The following is a 19,555-nucleotide window of genomic DNA, read 5'->3' as shown; positions in this document are numbered from 1 at the left end:
AACTTGTACCCAGTACAAGTTGTCCCCAGTACAAGGTGTCCTCTTTACAATCTTGCAGCTATGTAGCGTACTCTTTATTGTAAGACAGTCTTCTTCTGTAAGAACATCGACACAACCCGATTTGTATTCCTCACCCACTTATATACTCTAGGGCGAATTCACTATTTACTAGATAGGGGTGTTCTCTAAATATTCCCGATACCGAACACAAGAGTATTTCTCAAACACCCCTATACCGATGGACCAAACCACTGAATCTCCCGCCAAACGTCCAAATCTACAAAACGCTTCCTTCTACATGAAATAGGCATTTACACAACAAGATTCTTTATGTTTGTTACCTTAACAACCAATAAACATTACAGAACTATTACCATATATAAGCGTATTAACAACTAGATTTGTAATTGCTAGCAATAACGGATGGCACCCTTCCCCCTATTGCCAGGTGAGCGGCAACCATTTTGACAATTCCAAAGTCAAAGAGAGCATCTACAGATGTCTAGTAACATTTTTGCAAAGTTTCATTAAGTTTGAACATTTTACAATTTTTGATATTTTTGCTGTTTCCATGGTTACGGTGGCCATTTTGAAAATTCCAACTTTAAAATCCAACTCTGGTTTGCCAGTTATCATTCCTGTAAAGTTTCATCAAGTTTGCTGAAAATTCTTTTTTTTGAAATTTTTGACCTTTTTGCATTGTTTCCATGGTAACAAGACCTATTTTGGAAATTCCAACTCCAAATGCCACATCTACCAATAGCTCATCATTACTGTGAAGTTTCATGAAGTTTTGAGCATTTTGAGAATTTTGAAAATTTTGGTGTAGTTTCCAAGGCAACATAGTAGTTCCAATGATCGCAAAAATCATGCAACACCTGTATATAGTGGGCACCTATATTGTTTTAAAATATGATGATTCTGAGTTGAAGCATATCCAAACAGTTCACCAAAAACCAAAAACTGATTTTTTTCACAATTGTGCCGTTTCCATGGTAACGGCAGCCATATTAAACATTTCCATGCCATAATAAAAAAGGGGGAAGGATATTAAAAATCAAATAAGTAACGAATAGGTAACGAATAGGGAATAGGGAATAGGTAACGAATAGGCAACGAATAGGGAATAGGGAATAGGTAACGAATAGGCAACGAATAGGGAATAGGGAATAGGTAACGAATAGGCAACGAATAGGGAATAGGGAATAGGTAACGAATAGGCAACGAATAGGGAATAGGGAATAGGTAACGAATAGGCAACGAATAGGGAATAGGGAATAGGTAACGAATAGGGAATATGGAATAGGTAACGAATAGGTAACGAATAGGGAATAGGGAATAGGTAACGAATAGGGAATAGGGAATAACCAACTTGACACCCATGTTACAACATTTTTTTAGCAGTAAGTAAAAAGTGTAAAAATTCATTTTAGAGTTAGTAATTACTGGTAATAACTGGTCAGTTTCAGAAAGTGCAGCAGAAATTCCGTGTAGTTCCTCAATTTTGCCGGATTCTTTTAAAAAGTGTGTTGATATGTTTCATTTGTAAATAATTAATACATACCATTGACTGTTTCCTTCTTCCATTTCCAAATGCAAGTAAAACAATTAAATGAACCACTATCTAGTTTATCTACAAAAATTAAATGATTTTATTTTTCAACATCAAAGCATTTGTAAGTTTTGAGTTTGTCAAATTCATGGTCACCGATTTGACTCAAATTGTAATTTTGATTTATAACTAAGTAAAATATTTTTCCACATTATAAATTGGATTAAATAAAACATTTTCAGGGTATTTGCTCGTTAGATATGATATACAGCTTTGTTTCGTATGTATTTCAGTCTAGGCACAATCTAATTATATCGAGTTGACCTCCCAAGCCCTTTGATGACTATATAACCAATATAAACATAAATAGAAATAGAAATAGAAACTGGACTCGTGCAATTTGATTTTTCTAGGTCTGTTCAATTTCGTATTATAGTATAAAAATACGTTTATATGTGAATCGTCGTTTTTATCTGTATAAGAATGATTTTTTTGTGGATCTAATCAGTCAATCAAATGATTTACCCTTGTTTCACTTTCATTTCCTTTTTATAACTCAGCACGCGCAATTTATATGTAACCAGACTCTAGCTAAGGGGTTTAATTGAAGTTCACATGAATACGGAGTTAATGAGGTCGATCATCAATGTTTCTTAGCTTATTTTGACAAATGTGTATTTCACTATTACACTTTCATTAACGATTTAACAAAAGAAAATGTCTATATCTCGTAGCTAGTGCACCTATGAATAAACTTCTAAATGAAAAAAAAACAATTCGTACGTCCAATGTGTGAATGATTACACAAGTGAATAAGTATTTTTTAACAGTATAGTAATATTATAATTATATATGTAACACTCTAAAACGTGTCCTTAACCCCAAACTTGTCCGATTCTCCCAAACGTGTCTATTTTCCCAAAACGTGTCCGTAATATTCAATATTCCCAAATGTGTTCGATTTTAGAACCACAAACGTGTTCGATAATTTGTATTCGCCAAAACGTGTCCACTATATTACACGCCAGAACGTTTCACGTTTTTTAGCGTTAATACACTCATTTCCCGAATAAAATAACATTGAAGCTATTCTATGATGGGGTACACAGTTGATGAAGTGGTCATTTATAAGCATTAGTTTGTTCAATGCGGTTATAAATGGTTATCATAATTGTAAATTCAATTTGTAAAATATGAATTAATTTTTTGAGCGAACATACAAATAATTCTTGTACAGTTGAAATGATCGTTTACTATATAAATTAGTGTGTACCAACAAACTCCTATAATGCTTTTATATTAATCCGAATATTGCATGGCAGGCTTTCAACAGAATTGACTTCTTTTTTTCAACTCTCAGTCTGATAAAAGCTCTTCAAATCATAAATTTTTGTCAGGGTTTTTTTCAATGAATTTTGGGTTTCGAGCATCACTATAGACACACGAACAAGAGACAAGATAACGTCCAGTGTCAAATATTTCATCCATTATTGGAACGATGTTATGTTAGCAAAAATAAACTTTTTTTTTCTGGGCCTTTTATAGCTGTTTATGCGGTATGGGATTTGCTCATTGTTGAAGGCCATACGGTGACCTTTAGTTGTTAATTTCTGTGTCATGTGGTCTCTTGTGGAGAGTTGTCTCATAAGCAATCACACCGCATCTTCTTTTTTATACTGTAGATAGATTCTATTATCATACCAGGAATTGAGGATTGGACCTAAATGTTTACGCTTATTCGGTATAAACACTAGTTGGGATTATAAATTTGAAAAATCAAGAGCGAGTAAAAACGATTTTTTATGACTTCAGTTAGAATTGCGCAGTGAACGGAAAATTCTTCCTACAGGAGGTATCTGATTTTATATCTAAAATTTAACTGAGCATGGCTGCCTACATTTACATCCAACATAGTACAACGAACTTTTACCCAGGTTATTCTGCCGGTTTAGAAAAATAGTAACTTTCTATTTTTTAATGAAATAGCAAAAAGAGTAAACGTTAATGAAAAAGCAATAACTAAATAACCTACGTATTTATAATATTGACACGAATGACATTTCTAGTAAAGAATGAAAATATGGACACATTACAGTTGGAAAGCAAGTCCTTGGAAACGTCTGTTGTCTTCAAGCTCTATCAGCAACAATCGCAAGGGGAATTAATTAGGTGGCGCTACAATCGTCCGTAACCTCAAAAAGTCCGCCAAATCAATCGGTAAGACGATTGTCGTTAAAAGTATTTTTTCGACTTGTCATGCTTTTATTATAGTTGAATTTTGAAATTTGTAGGTTTAGCGACCAACATAGTTTCCATACTACATACAAACATTATTGTTAATGCTATTTCTTTATCCTTTCCATAACTTGACGTTTGCGTATCCAAATACGGAAAAGAACGGTAATAATCTTAAATGAAACCGGGTTTCCGATTTCATATTTCTACACAATTTTGAAGTCATCAATTTTTACTGTTATACATCCATTTTAGTGACCACCAGTAATTTTAATTTGTACCTGGTTTTGGTTGCGTTTTTACTTCAAACAGTAAAGTAAAATTTCTTTTCATTGTAGTATGTACCTGTTTCCAAAGTGCTCTTAAATACTGATTTTATTATAGATATGAATGAAATTGTGATTGTGTGTGGGGGATTGAACAGGTTTGGGTGTTTATTAAAAATGGACACGTCTTTACGTTTATACAAATGATGCTTTGGCACTGTTTTACAACTTACAGTTTAGTAACGTCATGCGAAACGTTTGGGGGAATCGGACATGTTGGGGGGGGGGGGGGAACGTTTCTGAGTGTTAAATATATATATATTCAATATAAGGTCAATGTCAGGGAAACATAAACTTTTTTGTATGCAGCTGAGAAACTGGGGAAGGTCGAGGTTACACCGAGTTCAAAAAAGTTATTAAGTTTTACTGTTTTTATACTCCAACTTCAATTAATAAAATGATAGCTTTTTTAATCGTAACACAAATGTCAAACTTATGGTCCTCTGATTGTGGAGAAAGTATTTCATGATGAAATGACATTATACAAAATATAGCTATGTTACTATATTAAGAAATATACACAACAAGTTGCAGCATAAATATATATATATATAACCTAAATTAACCTAAATTATATAGTCTAAATTGAAGACTACGTTCAAACGTTCAAAATTTTTATACGTCTGCATGCAAAACAAGTTTCGTTGTAAAAGGGTCTAAATACAGCACAAACAACATTTTCAAAAAGACAAAAAAATGTAAAAGAATATTTCAACAAAATGCATTCGACTAACAGGTCGAACAACTGATGTTCTTAAACCCTGCTGACTGACATTGAAGATTGCCAAAACAATTGATCACAAGATGTAACAAACTGGATCTATATATTAATTTAATGCTTAACAGAAAACTTTCGACAAAGATGTAATGCCACAAAGATGAGGTGCAAAACACATGTCTCTTCAGTGACGTTAGGGATCGAAACGGTATTTGGAAGGCCATATTATAAATCTCAATTTAGGAAAGACTCTTTAATTTTAAAGAGTCAAAATAGGATGAACGATTCATATAAACCGGAGGAAAATATGATACAAGCCCAAACGAAAAAATATCAACAAGTCTAAATTGAAAACTTAGTACACGTGTCTAGCTATAAATAGAAGCACAAGACATATAACTCGATGAGAGTGTGGATTTATCAGTACAGAGATTAATGTAATTACACAAATAAAATTATAGATTGACTAACAATGTAATTTTAACACACTATTTAGTATGTAAATATTAGAACGTTTGAAATATTTACAAAATGATAAAAAAAAATAACCGCAATGTTTCGCTATACAAACAAGCTTTATCAAGCGGGCATCTATCCAGGTGAAATCAATGAGAAGAAACTTTTGCAGCTCAATGTACATGTTGAATTTGAATTTAGAACGAAACAATTGGGTATTGGTATTGGAATAGTAATGAAGACTAAAATGGTCTATGGTTTTTTTTATAAATGCCCTCAGGGGAAACTGTCCTTAACTTCCTTATCCAAGCAAGTATGTGGTCTGTGATCAACCCAAGTTGTGGTTTTTTGACATCAACTCCGGATTTTATCAAAAAGTGGTATGATTGCCAATGAGACAACGATCCACAAAAGACCAAAATGCCACAAACATTAACAACTATAGGTCACCGTACGGCCTTCAACAATGAGCAAAGTCCATACCGCATGGTCAGCTATAAAAGGCCCTGATAAGACAATGTAAAACAATTCAAGCGAGAAAACTAACGGCCTTATTTATATAAAAAAATGAACGAAAAACAAATATGTAACACATAAACAAACGACAACCACTGAATTACAGGCTCCTGACTTGGGACAGGCACATACATAAATAATGTGGCGGAGTTAAACATGTTAGCGGGATCCCAACCCTCCCCCTAACCATGGACAGTGGTATATCAGTACAACATAAGAACGAACTATAAAAATCAGTTGAAAAAGGCTTAACTCATCAGATAGACAACAAATAAAAGTGGTACTTATACATCCCGACACAAAAAGACACAATGAACAGATCTGAGAGTATTCGCAGTTTTCTGACAGCTAGTTCAAAGCCATTAATAACTAATAAAAAAATCATGCCTCTAAGACTAAGCAATCAATCCGTACACACCCAACATACAATGGATTTAGTGTAAAGACGTCATAAACAGCCAGAGAAAAAACATGACCTTGTGCAATGCCAAGTTACAGGTATCGACAGATTGTAGATCCATGAAAATGTATATGTATATAACATACTAGTAATATTTAGTTAGCTTTCAATCTACTTATAACAAAGTCAATATTTATACCAATAAAAACAATATTCAATGATCTTATCACAGTGTTGAATAGGTAACCTTTAAGAATAAGTTTATTTCCCGACACAAAAAAAGTCTGAAACGCGCGTCTGGCGTATTAAATTATAATCCTGGTACCTTTGATAACTTATTATTTAAAGGAGCAACAAGTTTACATGGATCATTTCTAAATTTCCGGGCACGGTTAACAACATTTCCGTAAAAATGAGGATGTGCTATCCTGTTTAAAATAATTTTTCTACAGGTACAACCAAACTTCAAAACCAAATCTTTATATGTATGGAAAAATTTAGTAAAGGTTTTAAGTTCAACCCACCATTTTTATTCCCTTTTAAAAATGTCCTGTACCAAGTCAGGAAGATGGCCATTGTTATATTATTGTTCGTTTCTGTGTGTGTTGCATTTTAACGTTGTGTCGTTTGTTTTCTCTTATTTTTGAAATATTAATATAAGACGTGGCACGGTACTTGTCTATCCCAAATTCATGTATTTGGTTTTGATGTTATATATGTTATTCTCGTGGTATTTTGTCTGATGCTTGGTCCGTTTCTGTGTGTGTTGCGTTTCGGTGTTGTGTCGTTGTTCTCCTCTTATATGTAATGCGTTTCCCTCGGTTTTAGTTTGTTACCCTGATTTTGATTTTTGTCCATGGATTTATGAGTTTTGAACAGCGGTATACTACTGTTGCCTTTATTTAAGAAATTTATGGTAACGATATCCCTTGTTTAATAATTTACCAGTAATACATAGATTGCGTTCGTTAAAATCAAAAACGTCACAACAGACACGGGCATAGCGAACAAGTTGTGAAATATAAACACCGTAAGATGGTGCCAAAGGAACATCACCATTTAAAAATGGAAAATTAACAATAGGGAACGAAAAATCGTCTCTTTTGTCGTAAATTTTAGTGTGTAGTTTCCCGTTTAAAACTGAAATATCTAAATCCAGGGAAGGACAGTTATTACCGAATACATTTGATTTATTTACAGTAAGTTCCTTGGGGTAAATTTCAGCAGTATATTGAGAAAATTCTTGATTATTTAACGAAAAAATATCATCAAGATAACGGTAAGTGTTGTTAAATTTATCAATTAAATGCAATCTTGACGGGTCTTTACTGAGTTTAGTCATAAACAGTGATTCGTAACAGTACAAAAACAAGTCTGCTATTAAAGGAGCACAATTAGTGCCCATGGGGTTACATACAACCTGTCGATAAACTTTGTTGCCGAAACGTACGTAAATATTATCAAGGAGAAAATAAACAGCCTCAATCATCTCATCACACCTCCAGTAAGTATATCTAGCATATTTATCTTTCTCATTAGAGAAGGAGGCTTTAAATGAGTTGCAACAAATTTATAAGATAGTGTGGAAGTGTAGTGTAAAGAGTATAAAAATCAAAACTATTAACAGAATCAAAAGGACCTTCAAAAGCCCGCAATTTATTTAAAACATCCAAAGATTTTTTTACACTCCGAAAATGGTTTATACCACTATGTTCATATATTTTATTACAATAATTTATGATAAGCTCTTTAATAGTAGTTAATGAACTAGTTAAGAGCACTGATAGATTAGTTGTAGAACACTTACTAGAGGCAGAGATGAAACGATATTCAAATGGTTGTTTGTGTAGTTTAGGTAGCCAATACATAGTAGGGACCTTCAAATGTTCAGAAGAAGCCTTAAGCTTTGATGTGGTTGTGATATGCTTGTTAACTATATGACTCTCTGTGAAGCGGATGGACTTAAATGTAGATGAATTTAAAATTTCATTCTTAAGAACGTCCGTGTAGTATTTACGTCATACCACAACCACATTGTTGGCTGCTTTGTCGGCCGGTACAAACACAAACCGCTTTGAAAGTATTAGTAGTTTATTTCTTATTCTGGAAATAGGTGTATTATGTACTCTATTATTTACTTCTAAATTATTTTCAAAATGTGATATTCTCTTATCTACCACATTCATACATTTATTTAAATAAGAATCAAAAGATTTTTTATCAGATTTTTCCCGTTTACACCGTTACACTATTTGTTTATTAACTATTATGTATAATTTATAAAAAGTGAAAACATCTTTCAAACCTATATCAACGGTCAAACCTTTGATTGCTGTGGATAAACAAAAAACGCAATTTTTGTACGTGTGCATGCATTACAGTTTTCGTGATAAGGGATCTTAGTACAGAACAAGCAATATTTTCATAAAGGACAATTTCTAAAGGACAAACAAATGAAAGAGTAAAGTAACAAAACGCATTTGACTAGCAGGTCAAACAACGGATGTTCACAATCACTACTGACTACCATAGTGGTTGTCAAATAAACGGATCACGAGATGTAACAAAATAAATCTTAGTTATCAATTTAATACCAAACCAAAAGCACTAAACTTACACAAAAATGGTATACTGCAAACATGAGGTGAAAGATCTGTATACCATATCCGGATTTCGACAATTTATGTATCTTTAGTGATGTTGAGAATCGAAGCGGTATTAGAAAGACCTTCGAATTTACAGGTCAAAATTGAAAACAACGTTCAAACCTATGATCGCGTTGGATAAGAACCACAAAGTGTATACGTGTGCATGAAATTCACATGGTATAGTGGCCTAAATATATAAATCATTATATGAGATATAATATAAAACGTCTGAATAATAGATAACGATAAATCTTACTGGGTGATAGATCATATAGTTGTGATAAAATACACTATAAAATATAATTGGCATGGATCAAACGGGAGAGGTACATGTAAGCAAAGGCGGAATCGTTCGTTAAAACAACCGGATCTTTTCGCTTCACCTTTTCTGTTTGTATGTAAATAGATCCGTGCGGGTGTTGTTGTTAACACTCCTTACCTATTTTCTATTTCTTGTGACCTCATTTGGTCAAAACAAGTTCATGTAACCGCCTCCCGCGAGGAAAAATCCGCTTTACTCTTGACAGATTGACTGTACGGGATCAACACTTTTTGTAATGTTTGTGTTGACAGCTGTGGCGAGAAAGGTACTGATGTTTATTCAGTAGGTTTACAGTAGAGGTCTGTTGATACGACTTCGTCCTTTATAGTTGTAGTTGTGTCCTAGAAAGCCGTTCTAAAGTCGATAATGCCATATGTTAATTATAAAAATAAGATAATCAATAATATGTAGACTGGATCAAATAGGATAACAGCATGAATTGCAACTTCAACTCATAAATAAGAGAATGTTATCCAAAGGTATACATTTTGTAAAGAAACAGTACCCCTATGGATTCCTCTTTGTATATGCATTGTAACGTACTGAGCTTACAATGAATTAAACGTCTCATTTTCGATTGGACGTAGTTGTGTATTTATATATCCAAGACAACCAAAACGGTACATCTTTTTAGCATTTTTATATTGTTAAATAGGGTCTTGAATAGAACACTTACTGATGCATCTTGCAAGGTTCAACAGACCATACATAACCAATTAGGATGATTTTATCAAACATTTAAAATGAAATTCAAAACGAATTCGTAATGCTTTCACATGTTTTGAACTCCTATTATTTGTTGTTTTGTTTTATTAGGGGGCTCCTGGGTATATATCAATTTTCTTTTCTAATATAGGATTTTGCTAATTTTTTCTATAAATGAGCTTTATCCTATACTTAAAAGAAAAAGAAAATAAAAAAATGGGGTCACCGTTAATTTAAGCTCAAAATCTGCCTCCAGAATAAGCATACATTTTTGTTAATGTCCTTTTTTTCTGTTGAACTAATAAGAGAAATAGAGGTAAAATCGAAATAAAAAAATAACCTAATATAAGAAATTGCTTAAAATTTACAATTATTTAGTTTATGTACCGCCTTTTTGAAAACAATAATATAAAATATAGGTCACCGATGAGTTAAAAAAGATATTTGAAATTAAATGCCAAAAAATGGCATTTTTGCACCAAAGGGAGATAATTTGGAGCTTTTTCAATGATATCAACATTTTAAATGTCATCTGGGGCCGAACCAAATCGATTTTTTGGGTTGATCTTTGTACCATATCATAAAGTAATAACTAATAGTGTAATATATAAAATTTGTAATGAAAAAATAAAGGTTTAATTTTTTGCTGAAATTTTTGTACCCACGAGCCACCTTAAATAATTAACACATGATCGTGTATAAAGTTAGATTTAACGTAGACCGCTTGGGTGAATAGTTGTCTTATTTGCAATTATATTTCGTCTTCTTATTATTATATAGGATCTAACAGTGTTGGTTTGATAAATTTTGCGATTTAGTTAACAAGAGTGTTTATTTTGCGAATAGAAATTGTTTTTTACACATTTTATTTCAATAGGAAGTATGTGATCAGCGATTTAAAAGTATTGTTTGATTTATATTTACTGTACAGACAGTGAAAATGTCTTAGACATTGTATTTTGCTAAATTAGTTATAATATGAGATTTATTTATTTGCATACGTGTTAATAAATGTTATATGTAATATGAATTATCTGCATGCAGACCAATTTTACGAGCCTTTCTTTAAACTTTGCAAGGCAATAAACAAACACAGTATTGAAATATGATAATTCTTCAAAATATTTGATGATTGTTTTCAATATTTAAATTTTTACGCGGTTTTTTTTTATGGAATTTTGCATTCAAGGAAAGATAATTCAATTAATCTATGTCGGAAAGACGAGACAGAGCTTTGCTTGCGATATAATTTAAGTTTTGCATAAAAATGTCATTCCTTTTTATGTGATTTATAAGAAATCTAACAGAATTTCTGTTGACGGTCATGTTAAGGTATTTGTAAAGTTTAGAAATACGCAGCATCATTGCTAGAGGCTCGGTCTAATTACAAACATTAATCTTTCAAACTTTTAATGTCAGTAAACATGGTAAAGATGTGGTGGGTCTTTTAAGACCCTAAAAGTGAAGTAAATGGCAAAGAGAAAACTCTTAACCAGAGACAAAATGACATAGAGGTTAACAAACATAGGTCTCCGTAATGCTATGATCAATGAGCAAAACCCATCCCATTTTTTGTTAATTGCTCTTGATATAGAATGTTGAATTATTTCACTTAGTTTATTTCTACCCCGGGGTATATAAAGGCCTATCACATTTTGGCCATTTTTTTTAGGAAATTAGGGTTTGAAAGCTCTTTAACTTTGTTTTTGGTACATCCTTTTAAATTGTATAAATACAGGCACTAATGAGTAAAATGTTTAAGAATTGCGCGTTAGGTGTATATCACTTTGAGCCTGGTATCTTTTTTGAGTCCTTTTAGTCTTCTGAGCATATGATTCTACCTTACCGTCTAAGCGGATTCCACACCATTTCACCAATACCGATGTTAATAATCTGAAGAGCATTAATGAGACAACAAAGCTTCCAATAAACCAGCAAAATAAAGTTGTTGAACAAGTTTCATCTGTTAAGAAAAAAAAAATACACGGTGAAACAAATAGTATTTATTCCATTAGAGTTTTTTTTTTAATTTATCTTATGAAAGAATAAAATAATAAGACGACTTCAGTGTAAATGGTTTTAACTACATTTGACATCGGTCAACCTTAGCGAAAGATCGTTAGACATAGATCAACTTGTTGGATATATTTCTTTTTGATTGATTTCAGGAATTTCCCCCTGCGTTGAATATACTTACATATATACAAACTGATAAGACACGTTTTAAAACATGGTATTGCTATTTTGTATCAAGCTTTCTCTAATTGTTTAACAATTTATACCTTAAGCTTTCTGCACTCATTGTATACAAAATTTAATCAAAGTGTGATTGCCGGTGATCGAAGAAGATGATTGGATGAGTTTAATGGTCTTAACCTTAAGCAGATAAGTGAATGAATCGAAATATGCTAACAGGTGTTGATGAAATTAAAAACTTAATGAAATATGGAATGCACTCCAAGGGGATTTTCGTTTAACAAAAAATTAAAATTTATTTTTTAATCATTAAAGAAACAGATTCTAACATAGTTTATCTTGGCTTCTTGAATTTATCCAGCCGTGCTAGTTAAATTATAAATTTAAAGTCCGCGCCGAGGCTCGGACTTTAACATTGATGATTTTACTATCTCGATTAAATCTGATACTTCACTGGTATCACTGTAAGAATCTATATATATTGGTATTATATACAAATAAAATCCTTCGGTGGAATCAGTAATGGGGTTATAATATATATATAAAAATCTAAGACTTCCAGTTCGTCCAAGGTGTTCATAATAACTACAGCGTAAGGTTTACTGTTAATTGTCATTTTTATATGGATCATAAAGAGCCTTAATTCATTTAAGTTTCATTTAGCTGGCTTTACAACCAGATTAAGTCCACCATTTTCAACATACGAAAATGCCTGTACCTTGTTAGGAATATGGCATCTCTTTGTTTGATGTGTTTGAGCTTCTGATATTGCCGTTTTGAATTTTCCGCAGAATTCATTTTTTTTTTGTGATTTTACTTTCTTTTTTTTTAGAAAATAATGAACTTGTGTTGGACAATTTTGTTGTACACACATGTCAATTTGAATATTGCTATTAAATCATATATAATTATTAAAAAATAATTATAACTTCTTTGCATGCTTATCATACTTCTTTCTCCGTACAAAAAATCTAAATCTGACTAACCTGTGGTTATTGAACATACCGAATTTTATAAGTCGCACGAATTTCTAAAAGCGAAATTTTTGACCCATGAAAGATTGTTTCGGTTGTTTTGCTTTGTGAAACAGTTCTTTCAATCCTTTGCCTCACTTAAACCAGCTTTAAAATGTTGCATCTCCATTTTGCCAAGACTGAGAAACAAAAAACCGAATTACCCCTTAAGAATACTGCAGACATTAAAACATAAACGTGCTGCAACCATACTGTATGACTTCAGAAACTCGTCTAACTGTCCTTCCGACAACGATACAAGTAGACAAGATTTGTTGCTGGCCGTCAATGAACAGGTACACGTTAAGTGATAATGAAACGTCAACAGAATTTGATTACGCAACGTCATTTGCCAGACATGTTTCCGGACGCAACGTCAACTGCTAATCAAATTGCCGAGTGCCATTGAGTACAGATTCATGCCATAAATGTTTCCCATCAACTGAATTGCCAAAGAATCGACTGAAGGAAAATCTTAAAAGCCCCCAAGTTCCAACCGTATAATTGCCAAAATCAATTAATGGGTTGAACAAATGCAAAACCAGAAGGTGTAAAACAAAACCCAAAACATGTCAGACAGAATTTGTTGACCTTTCTGACAGTTATTTTGGCGTTTGTAACATGCAGCCATTGCTTTTGACGGGGACACATTCATCATGTTTATTCAAAAATAACACAAAAATAATCTAGTGTTGCGTTTCTAAAGCCGTTCAGTATATTAATATGTTATTAACTATGTTGATGCGAGTTACAAAATCCATATTCAACAGAGCCAAGAGGAGCAAAGATTAAAAATGACACACCTTTAATTGTATTGATACAATCGATAATTGGTTGATCAATCCGATGTGTTTTTGTCTAAATTAACTAATAACCGTTGTACCCTGAATTGTGAATTGTGAATTGTGAATTAACATCCATGACGTGACCTATTTTCAAATTTGACTGTTTTGCAGAGTGTGAATTAGCACCGCTATACGAGAAAATGTCCTTGACTTTGTGCAAGCATTTCTTTATCCAGAAAATGATGGATTAAACCCGGTGCTATAGCTAGATAAACCTCTCACTTAAATGACAGTTCCATAGAGTTCCATTATATTGACAACAATGTGTGAGTAAATCAAGCAGATATAAAAGGTAAAAATAAAAAAAAAAATGTAAAAAATAAGATACAACAGTAGACATTGTGTAATAATCTTTATCACTATAAAAACAAACAAAAAATGGCACCAACAAAAATGGCATGATGTTGTGTAATATTGTCTGTTTCAGTCTTGTTACCTATTTGTGTATTATAACATACTGAACTGATCCTTGTTTATTGTTGTGGTTACATCTCGTATATTAACTTTCATACCTATCGTTCACGGCACTAACGCTTAATGACGGACTAGAATGTATCAGACGGTTAATTGAGTGACAAAAGATAAATAAACTGTTGTCATTTTTGTGCATAAAATATTTTGGGTCCAAATGTTTCTTGTTCTTTCAACCATTTTCCTCATTTGAAAATGCCTGTACCAAGTCAGGAATATGACGGTTCTTGTCCATTCGTTTTTTATGTGTTTTGTTATTTAATTTTGCCATGTGATTATGGACTTTCCGAATTGATTTGCATCTAATTTTAGTATTTTTATGATTTTACTTTTTACTTAAATGGGCCAAGAAACTGTAAAACATATCATTCTGCCATTGATTGATAATTTATCTTTGCGCATGCTTGGCTTTCAATTTATCATTAAGAAATACCAATAAAAGTATGTGGAGGGTGCGTAAATGTGTGTGTGTGTGTGTGTGTGTGTGTGCGAGTGTGGATACACGAATCAAACACCAATCTTACCATAGGATTTTGATTGGTCATCTTTCCTGGTGTTCGAACAGTTTACGTGGGCTATTTCATTCTTCGCGTCAGGTAAGCTGTCATCATCATGACTAACTGATGGTTTACAGATTTTCATATTATTACTATCTATAAAAAAAACAAATAAATTGTTGTATTTTTTTTCTTTTGATTCCTTATTGAAATCGATTAATTATTCGGAGGCTTATACCACATGCATATCATGCTTACGGTTGTATGGGAGTCTAAAATAAAAATGATAGAATTTGTTCATACTTTGTCAAAATGTAGTATCTATTGATACATGTTTAAAAATATCATAAAAATGATATGACGCGCATTTTCTCAAGCTACAGGTTGTGACAAAATGACAAATTTTGTATGGATTATACAGGAAAAAACAACATTTGTGAATAGAAACTAAACAAAATGATAGAATTGTAAAATGAATTAGGAAAAGATTGCTTTCAGACAATGCTTTGAGAATATCAAAAGAAAAGATAGGGTCACCGTACGTTTTTTCGGCTAAAAGACAAAATAGGAAAATTTCATGTAGAGTCCTTCAGAAAATGCACTGTTTTAGAGTTACCTCCCCTTAAATTGCCAATTTGAAAATATTCAAAAAAATATACAAAATAATCTACACTTGTAAAAATATTAATATTCTTAGTTATATTCTTATAAATTGGTTCTTTTAAATGAAAATTCACATTAAATATCTGCATTCCTGCATCAAATTTTACTAGCTTGATAGAAAATATGGACCTTAGATTCTCTGTTTTTTACGATCGAAGATGGCGAAAGACACCCATACCACCTTAAGACGATAAATTATGATATATTACATTCTTAAAACATTAATACACCCTTTCCTACCATGTTCATCTGCATCCAAACTGACACATTCAGTTACTTTTTTAAGTGTAATCAGTAGTGCATAAAATTTCCAATAAAATGTGTATTACCCAATATAACCAATATATCTGGAGGTATTCAAGTCTTCGTTTGTTACAAATAAACAAAAACATGTAATAATTTTGTAAACAATGATTTTATGTTTAATTTATTTCTTTACCGAGTTTCGAAGTACTCCTAGGGTTTTAGTGTTTTCTTTTTAACTAGAAATTCCGTAACATACATGTAGAACCATTTGATAATTAAAAATGCATGATTTCTGATTTTTGTCACTTACAAATCATTTAGCGCGAAGGAATCGAATATCATATTGTATGGTTTTAAAAGTATTGGAATACTTTGTTGAAACTTGAACAACATCTACAAATGTCATCGATAACACCATCCATAGGTTGGTTATAATCTGTCTCCTTCTGTACTTACTTGGAGTTACGTTCGTGTGTCATTTTCAACCTCTAATGAGATTCAAAATTATAAAACTTGTACAACAGATGTATTTCACAAAATGTATTACTGTTTTTGTAATAAGAATATTAATTGCATGCATAGGTTAGTATAAAATGCATATATTTGTATGAAATAAAATTGAATAGAATGGAAATTTGTACAAGTGTATCCCAAAACTAAAATGAATGAAAGATGAACGTAAATGTGACTGTTTCAAACAAAACAGTTTTAATAACTAATATAATCTGTGATATACTCATTTATCTACAATACATATAATGAAGTGATTTAAATAAATACAGCTATATACATGATCATACCTTTAATGGTTAACACTGTTACGTCAACAATTGCTGTGTCTTTATTTCTTCCATGTCTGCAAGTCCAATTTCCATTGACATGTTCATTGATTATTCCTTTTACAATATAAATTGTTTGGTTTTTTTCTTTTTTTAAGGAAATACTTCCGTTAGAATAATACGAATCACATGAACGTTTAAAACAATCCGCAACAGTCACATTTCGTTGATTGTCAATAAAGATTCGATGTTTAAGGGAGTTCAACTTGCAGATCAAGGTAAGACTATTAAGAGATACCTTCCAAGTAAAACACATTTCAATGGAACAAAGATGTCGGCCTGTGTTGAAAACATAACATCATTTTAATTTATATCATAATAAGAACATCCGTATAAGAAAATACTATCAAGATGTTTTGTTTTCAAAGTCAAAATTTAAAGCTCAGCGATATGGTTGTATATCACACGTAAAAATCATTTTACCCAAATTTGTATCACAATTGCGCATTCCAAAAGCATTAATATTGTGTTAGAAGTTATGTCAAATTAAATGTAGTATGATTAATTAAAGAATTAATGTACTTTCTGCTATTCTGTCACATAGTTTATGTTTATGTATGTATTATTGATGTTGATATAATTCAAATTTGTACCTATAGTTTATATAGACTTTTTGCAAATTTGTGGTATTACGTTTTTTGATTGAGTTAAGTCATTCCAATTGATATTTTAAAGTGTATATTTCTATGTTGTGATGTTATACTATTGTTTCAGAAAAGAGAAAAGGATTTGAACAATTAAAACGTTTCATCCCGCTCAAATTGTTTGCACCTGTCCAAAGTCAGGAATCTGATGTGGAGTGGTTGTCGCATGTTTATGTGGTTCATAAGTGTTTCTCGTTTTTCGTTTTCATATAGATAAGACCGTTGGTGTTCCTGTTTAAATGGCTTTACACAAGTAATTTTGGGGGCTTTTATAGCTTGCTGTTTGGTATGAGCCAAAGCTACATGTTGAAGGCCGCACCTTGACATACAATGGTTTACTTTGATACATTGTTACTTGGAAGGAGAGTTGTCTTATTGGCACTCAAACCACATCTTCTTATATCTATTTGGTAATTAAGATATATATTATACCTGTAAATACCTATATCCAAAGTTATATTGATATATTGATATAACAATGAAAGCCATTTTCAATAATTGATAGACACATTCTCAACAGAACGAGCTGCTAAAATCTTGTTGAAATGTGTTTGTAGATAGAAGATGTTTTTGTGTTCTATTAAGTTGTTCCTTTTTTTTAAATTGTTATACGATGATGACTGATGTACCCATATCTTGACTATTTTTTTTATTTTGTCTGTTTATTAAACGCATCAATGTAAATATAACGAAATTTGATGACACTGTCATTAAAGTGAGAGGGTTAGCGCTATAGAACCAGGTTTGATCCACCATTTTCTACATTTGAAAATGCCTGTACCAAGTCAAGAATATGACAATTTCTAGTCCATTCGTTTTTTATGCGTTTTATTATTTGATTTTGCCATGTGATAATGGACTTTCCGAATTTATTTTCCTCTAAGTTCAGTATTTTTGTGATTTGACTTTTTACATGTTACCTTGCAATTGTTTTAGAGGAAATCAAATAGACGATATTTTTATGTTAGATCTTATTTTATGTAAAAATATCAATCGTCAGCTTTCTACAGCATTAAAACTTCCTTTTTTTGATATTTTCATAGAACAACAGAACACACACACACATTTCAACTTACCATGTATAAAAAGAACAAGAACAATGAATATAACTCGATTTATTTCCATTAACATTTCCTGACTTTTCCACCTGCAAAAAAATATGTAGGGGATGATATAAAATACACTTACATTTGTATCTTACAACATGTTTGATTGATGACAAAATGTGTAAAGTATGTATGTATGTATTCTGGTTTTCTAATCCAAGTCACCCTTTCGGACGGAATAAAATGTCAAATATATTACTAGTATCTCAATTGTTTGTTCAACAATTGAAAGGTCTTTCCTGTAAAAAAAAAAAAAAAAAGCACCTCTGAAACTTGTCGCTTTTTACACTTAATGACCCCATTCGCAAACATTTTCGAGATTGGAAGTATGATATATGTAATGTAGACCTGACGATCTTTCATTTGATATGCGACAACACCCTGTTCTAGAAAGTTTGATTATTGCATTAAATAACCCCATCCAACACATTTTTGGAGGATAGGAATTTGATATTTGATAAATGTAAACGTTAAGATCTTTCATTTGAAATACAACAACCTTATCTTTGAAGAAATTTAATTTTTGCACTCTACATGTACGACCCCACCCAACACATTTTTTGGGGGACGTCAATTCGATATTTGAAATGTGCGCTTTCGTTTGATATGCGACATACTTACCCTCTGAGAAGTTTGATTTTTTTGCATTAAATGATTCCACCCTTCCCACTGGGATAAAAAAAAAAAAAAAGGGTTTGAAATTTTCATTTTTGAGTAGACGTTCAATTTGACATACATAATAACCGCAGTTGGCAAAGTGCCAAAAATGAAGCAATATCAATTATAAAACTATAACTTATGAAACTTACAAAGTCAATGTAAAAGATGGAAATTACAAATTTACCTTTTTTTTAGTTTGTCATTGAAAGTTTTTGGTAATTTGTCAAACATATAGCCATATTACACTTTCCAATTTCTGAAAATGTCAGGTGATAAGCTGTTTTTGATTCAGAAATACATGCCTCCGCTCAATAGACAATAGATATTTCAAATCTGTTAAATTTCAAATAATCTGCAGTTGAAGGACAACATTGTAAAAAACCAAATTTGGGACAATTTATAAGTTCATCAAGGTCACAATGAATCATCAAATATATGATGTAATACAAAACTTGAGAATAGGAAGTCATAGAGACATTGGACTGCCACCAATTAAC

At 31.9% G+C, this 19,555-nt stretch overlaps 1 protein-coding gene across 1 annotated transcript in view; it reads right to left on the bottom strand.

Annotated features, from left to right (window-relative positions):
• The window catches only part of LOC134684425 (uncharacterized), a 45,893-nt gene extending 26,604 nt beyond the window's left edge, over positions 1 to 19,289 (bottom strand). Inside the window, exons 1-6 of the mRNA XM_063543709.1 lie at positions 19,243 to 19,289; positions 18,369 to 18,439; positions 16,610 to 16,927; positions 14,928 to 15,056; positions 11,725 to 11,841; positions 1,565 to 1,633 (exon numbers count right to left, since the gene is read on the bottom strand). Coding sequence (XP_063399779.1) covers positions 1,565 to 1,633; positions 11,725 to 11,841; positions 14,928 to 15,056; positions 16,610 to 16,927; positions 18,369 to 18,439; positions 19,243 to 19,289 — 751 coding nt within the window. The remainder of the gene's footprint in view (positions 1 to 1,564; positions 1,634 to 11,724; positions 11,842 to 14,927; positions 15,057 to 16,609; positions 16,928 to 18,368; positions 18,440 to 19,242) is intronic.
• Between the last annotated feature and the right edge of the window lie 266 nt (positions 19,290 to 19,555).

This window comes from Mytilus trossulus, chromosome 9 (assembly GCF_036588685.1).
Source record: "Mytilus trossulus isolate FHL-02 chromosome 9, PNRI_Mtr1.1.1.hap1, whole genome shotgun sequence".
Classification (NCBI taxonomy): Eukaryota; Metazoa; Mollusca; class Bivalvia; order Mytilida; family Mytilidae; genus Mytilus; species Mytilus trossulus.
The sequence above is the reverse complement of the archived record's forward strand: the minus strand, read 5'-3'. Positions and strand labels throughout refer to the sequence as shown.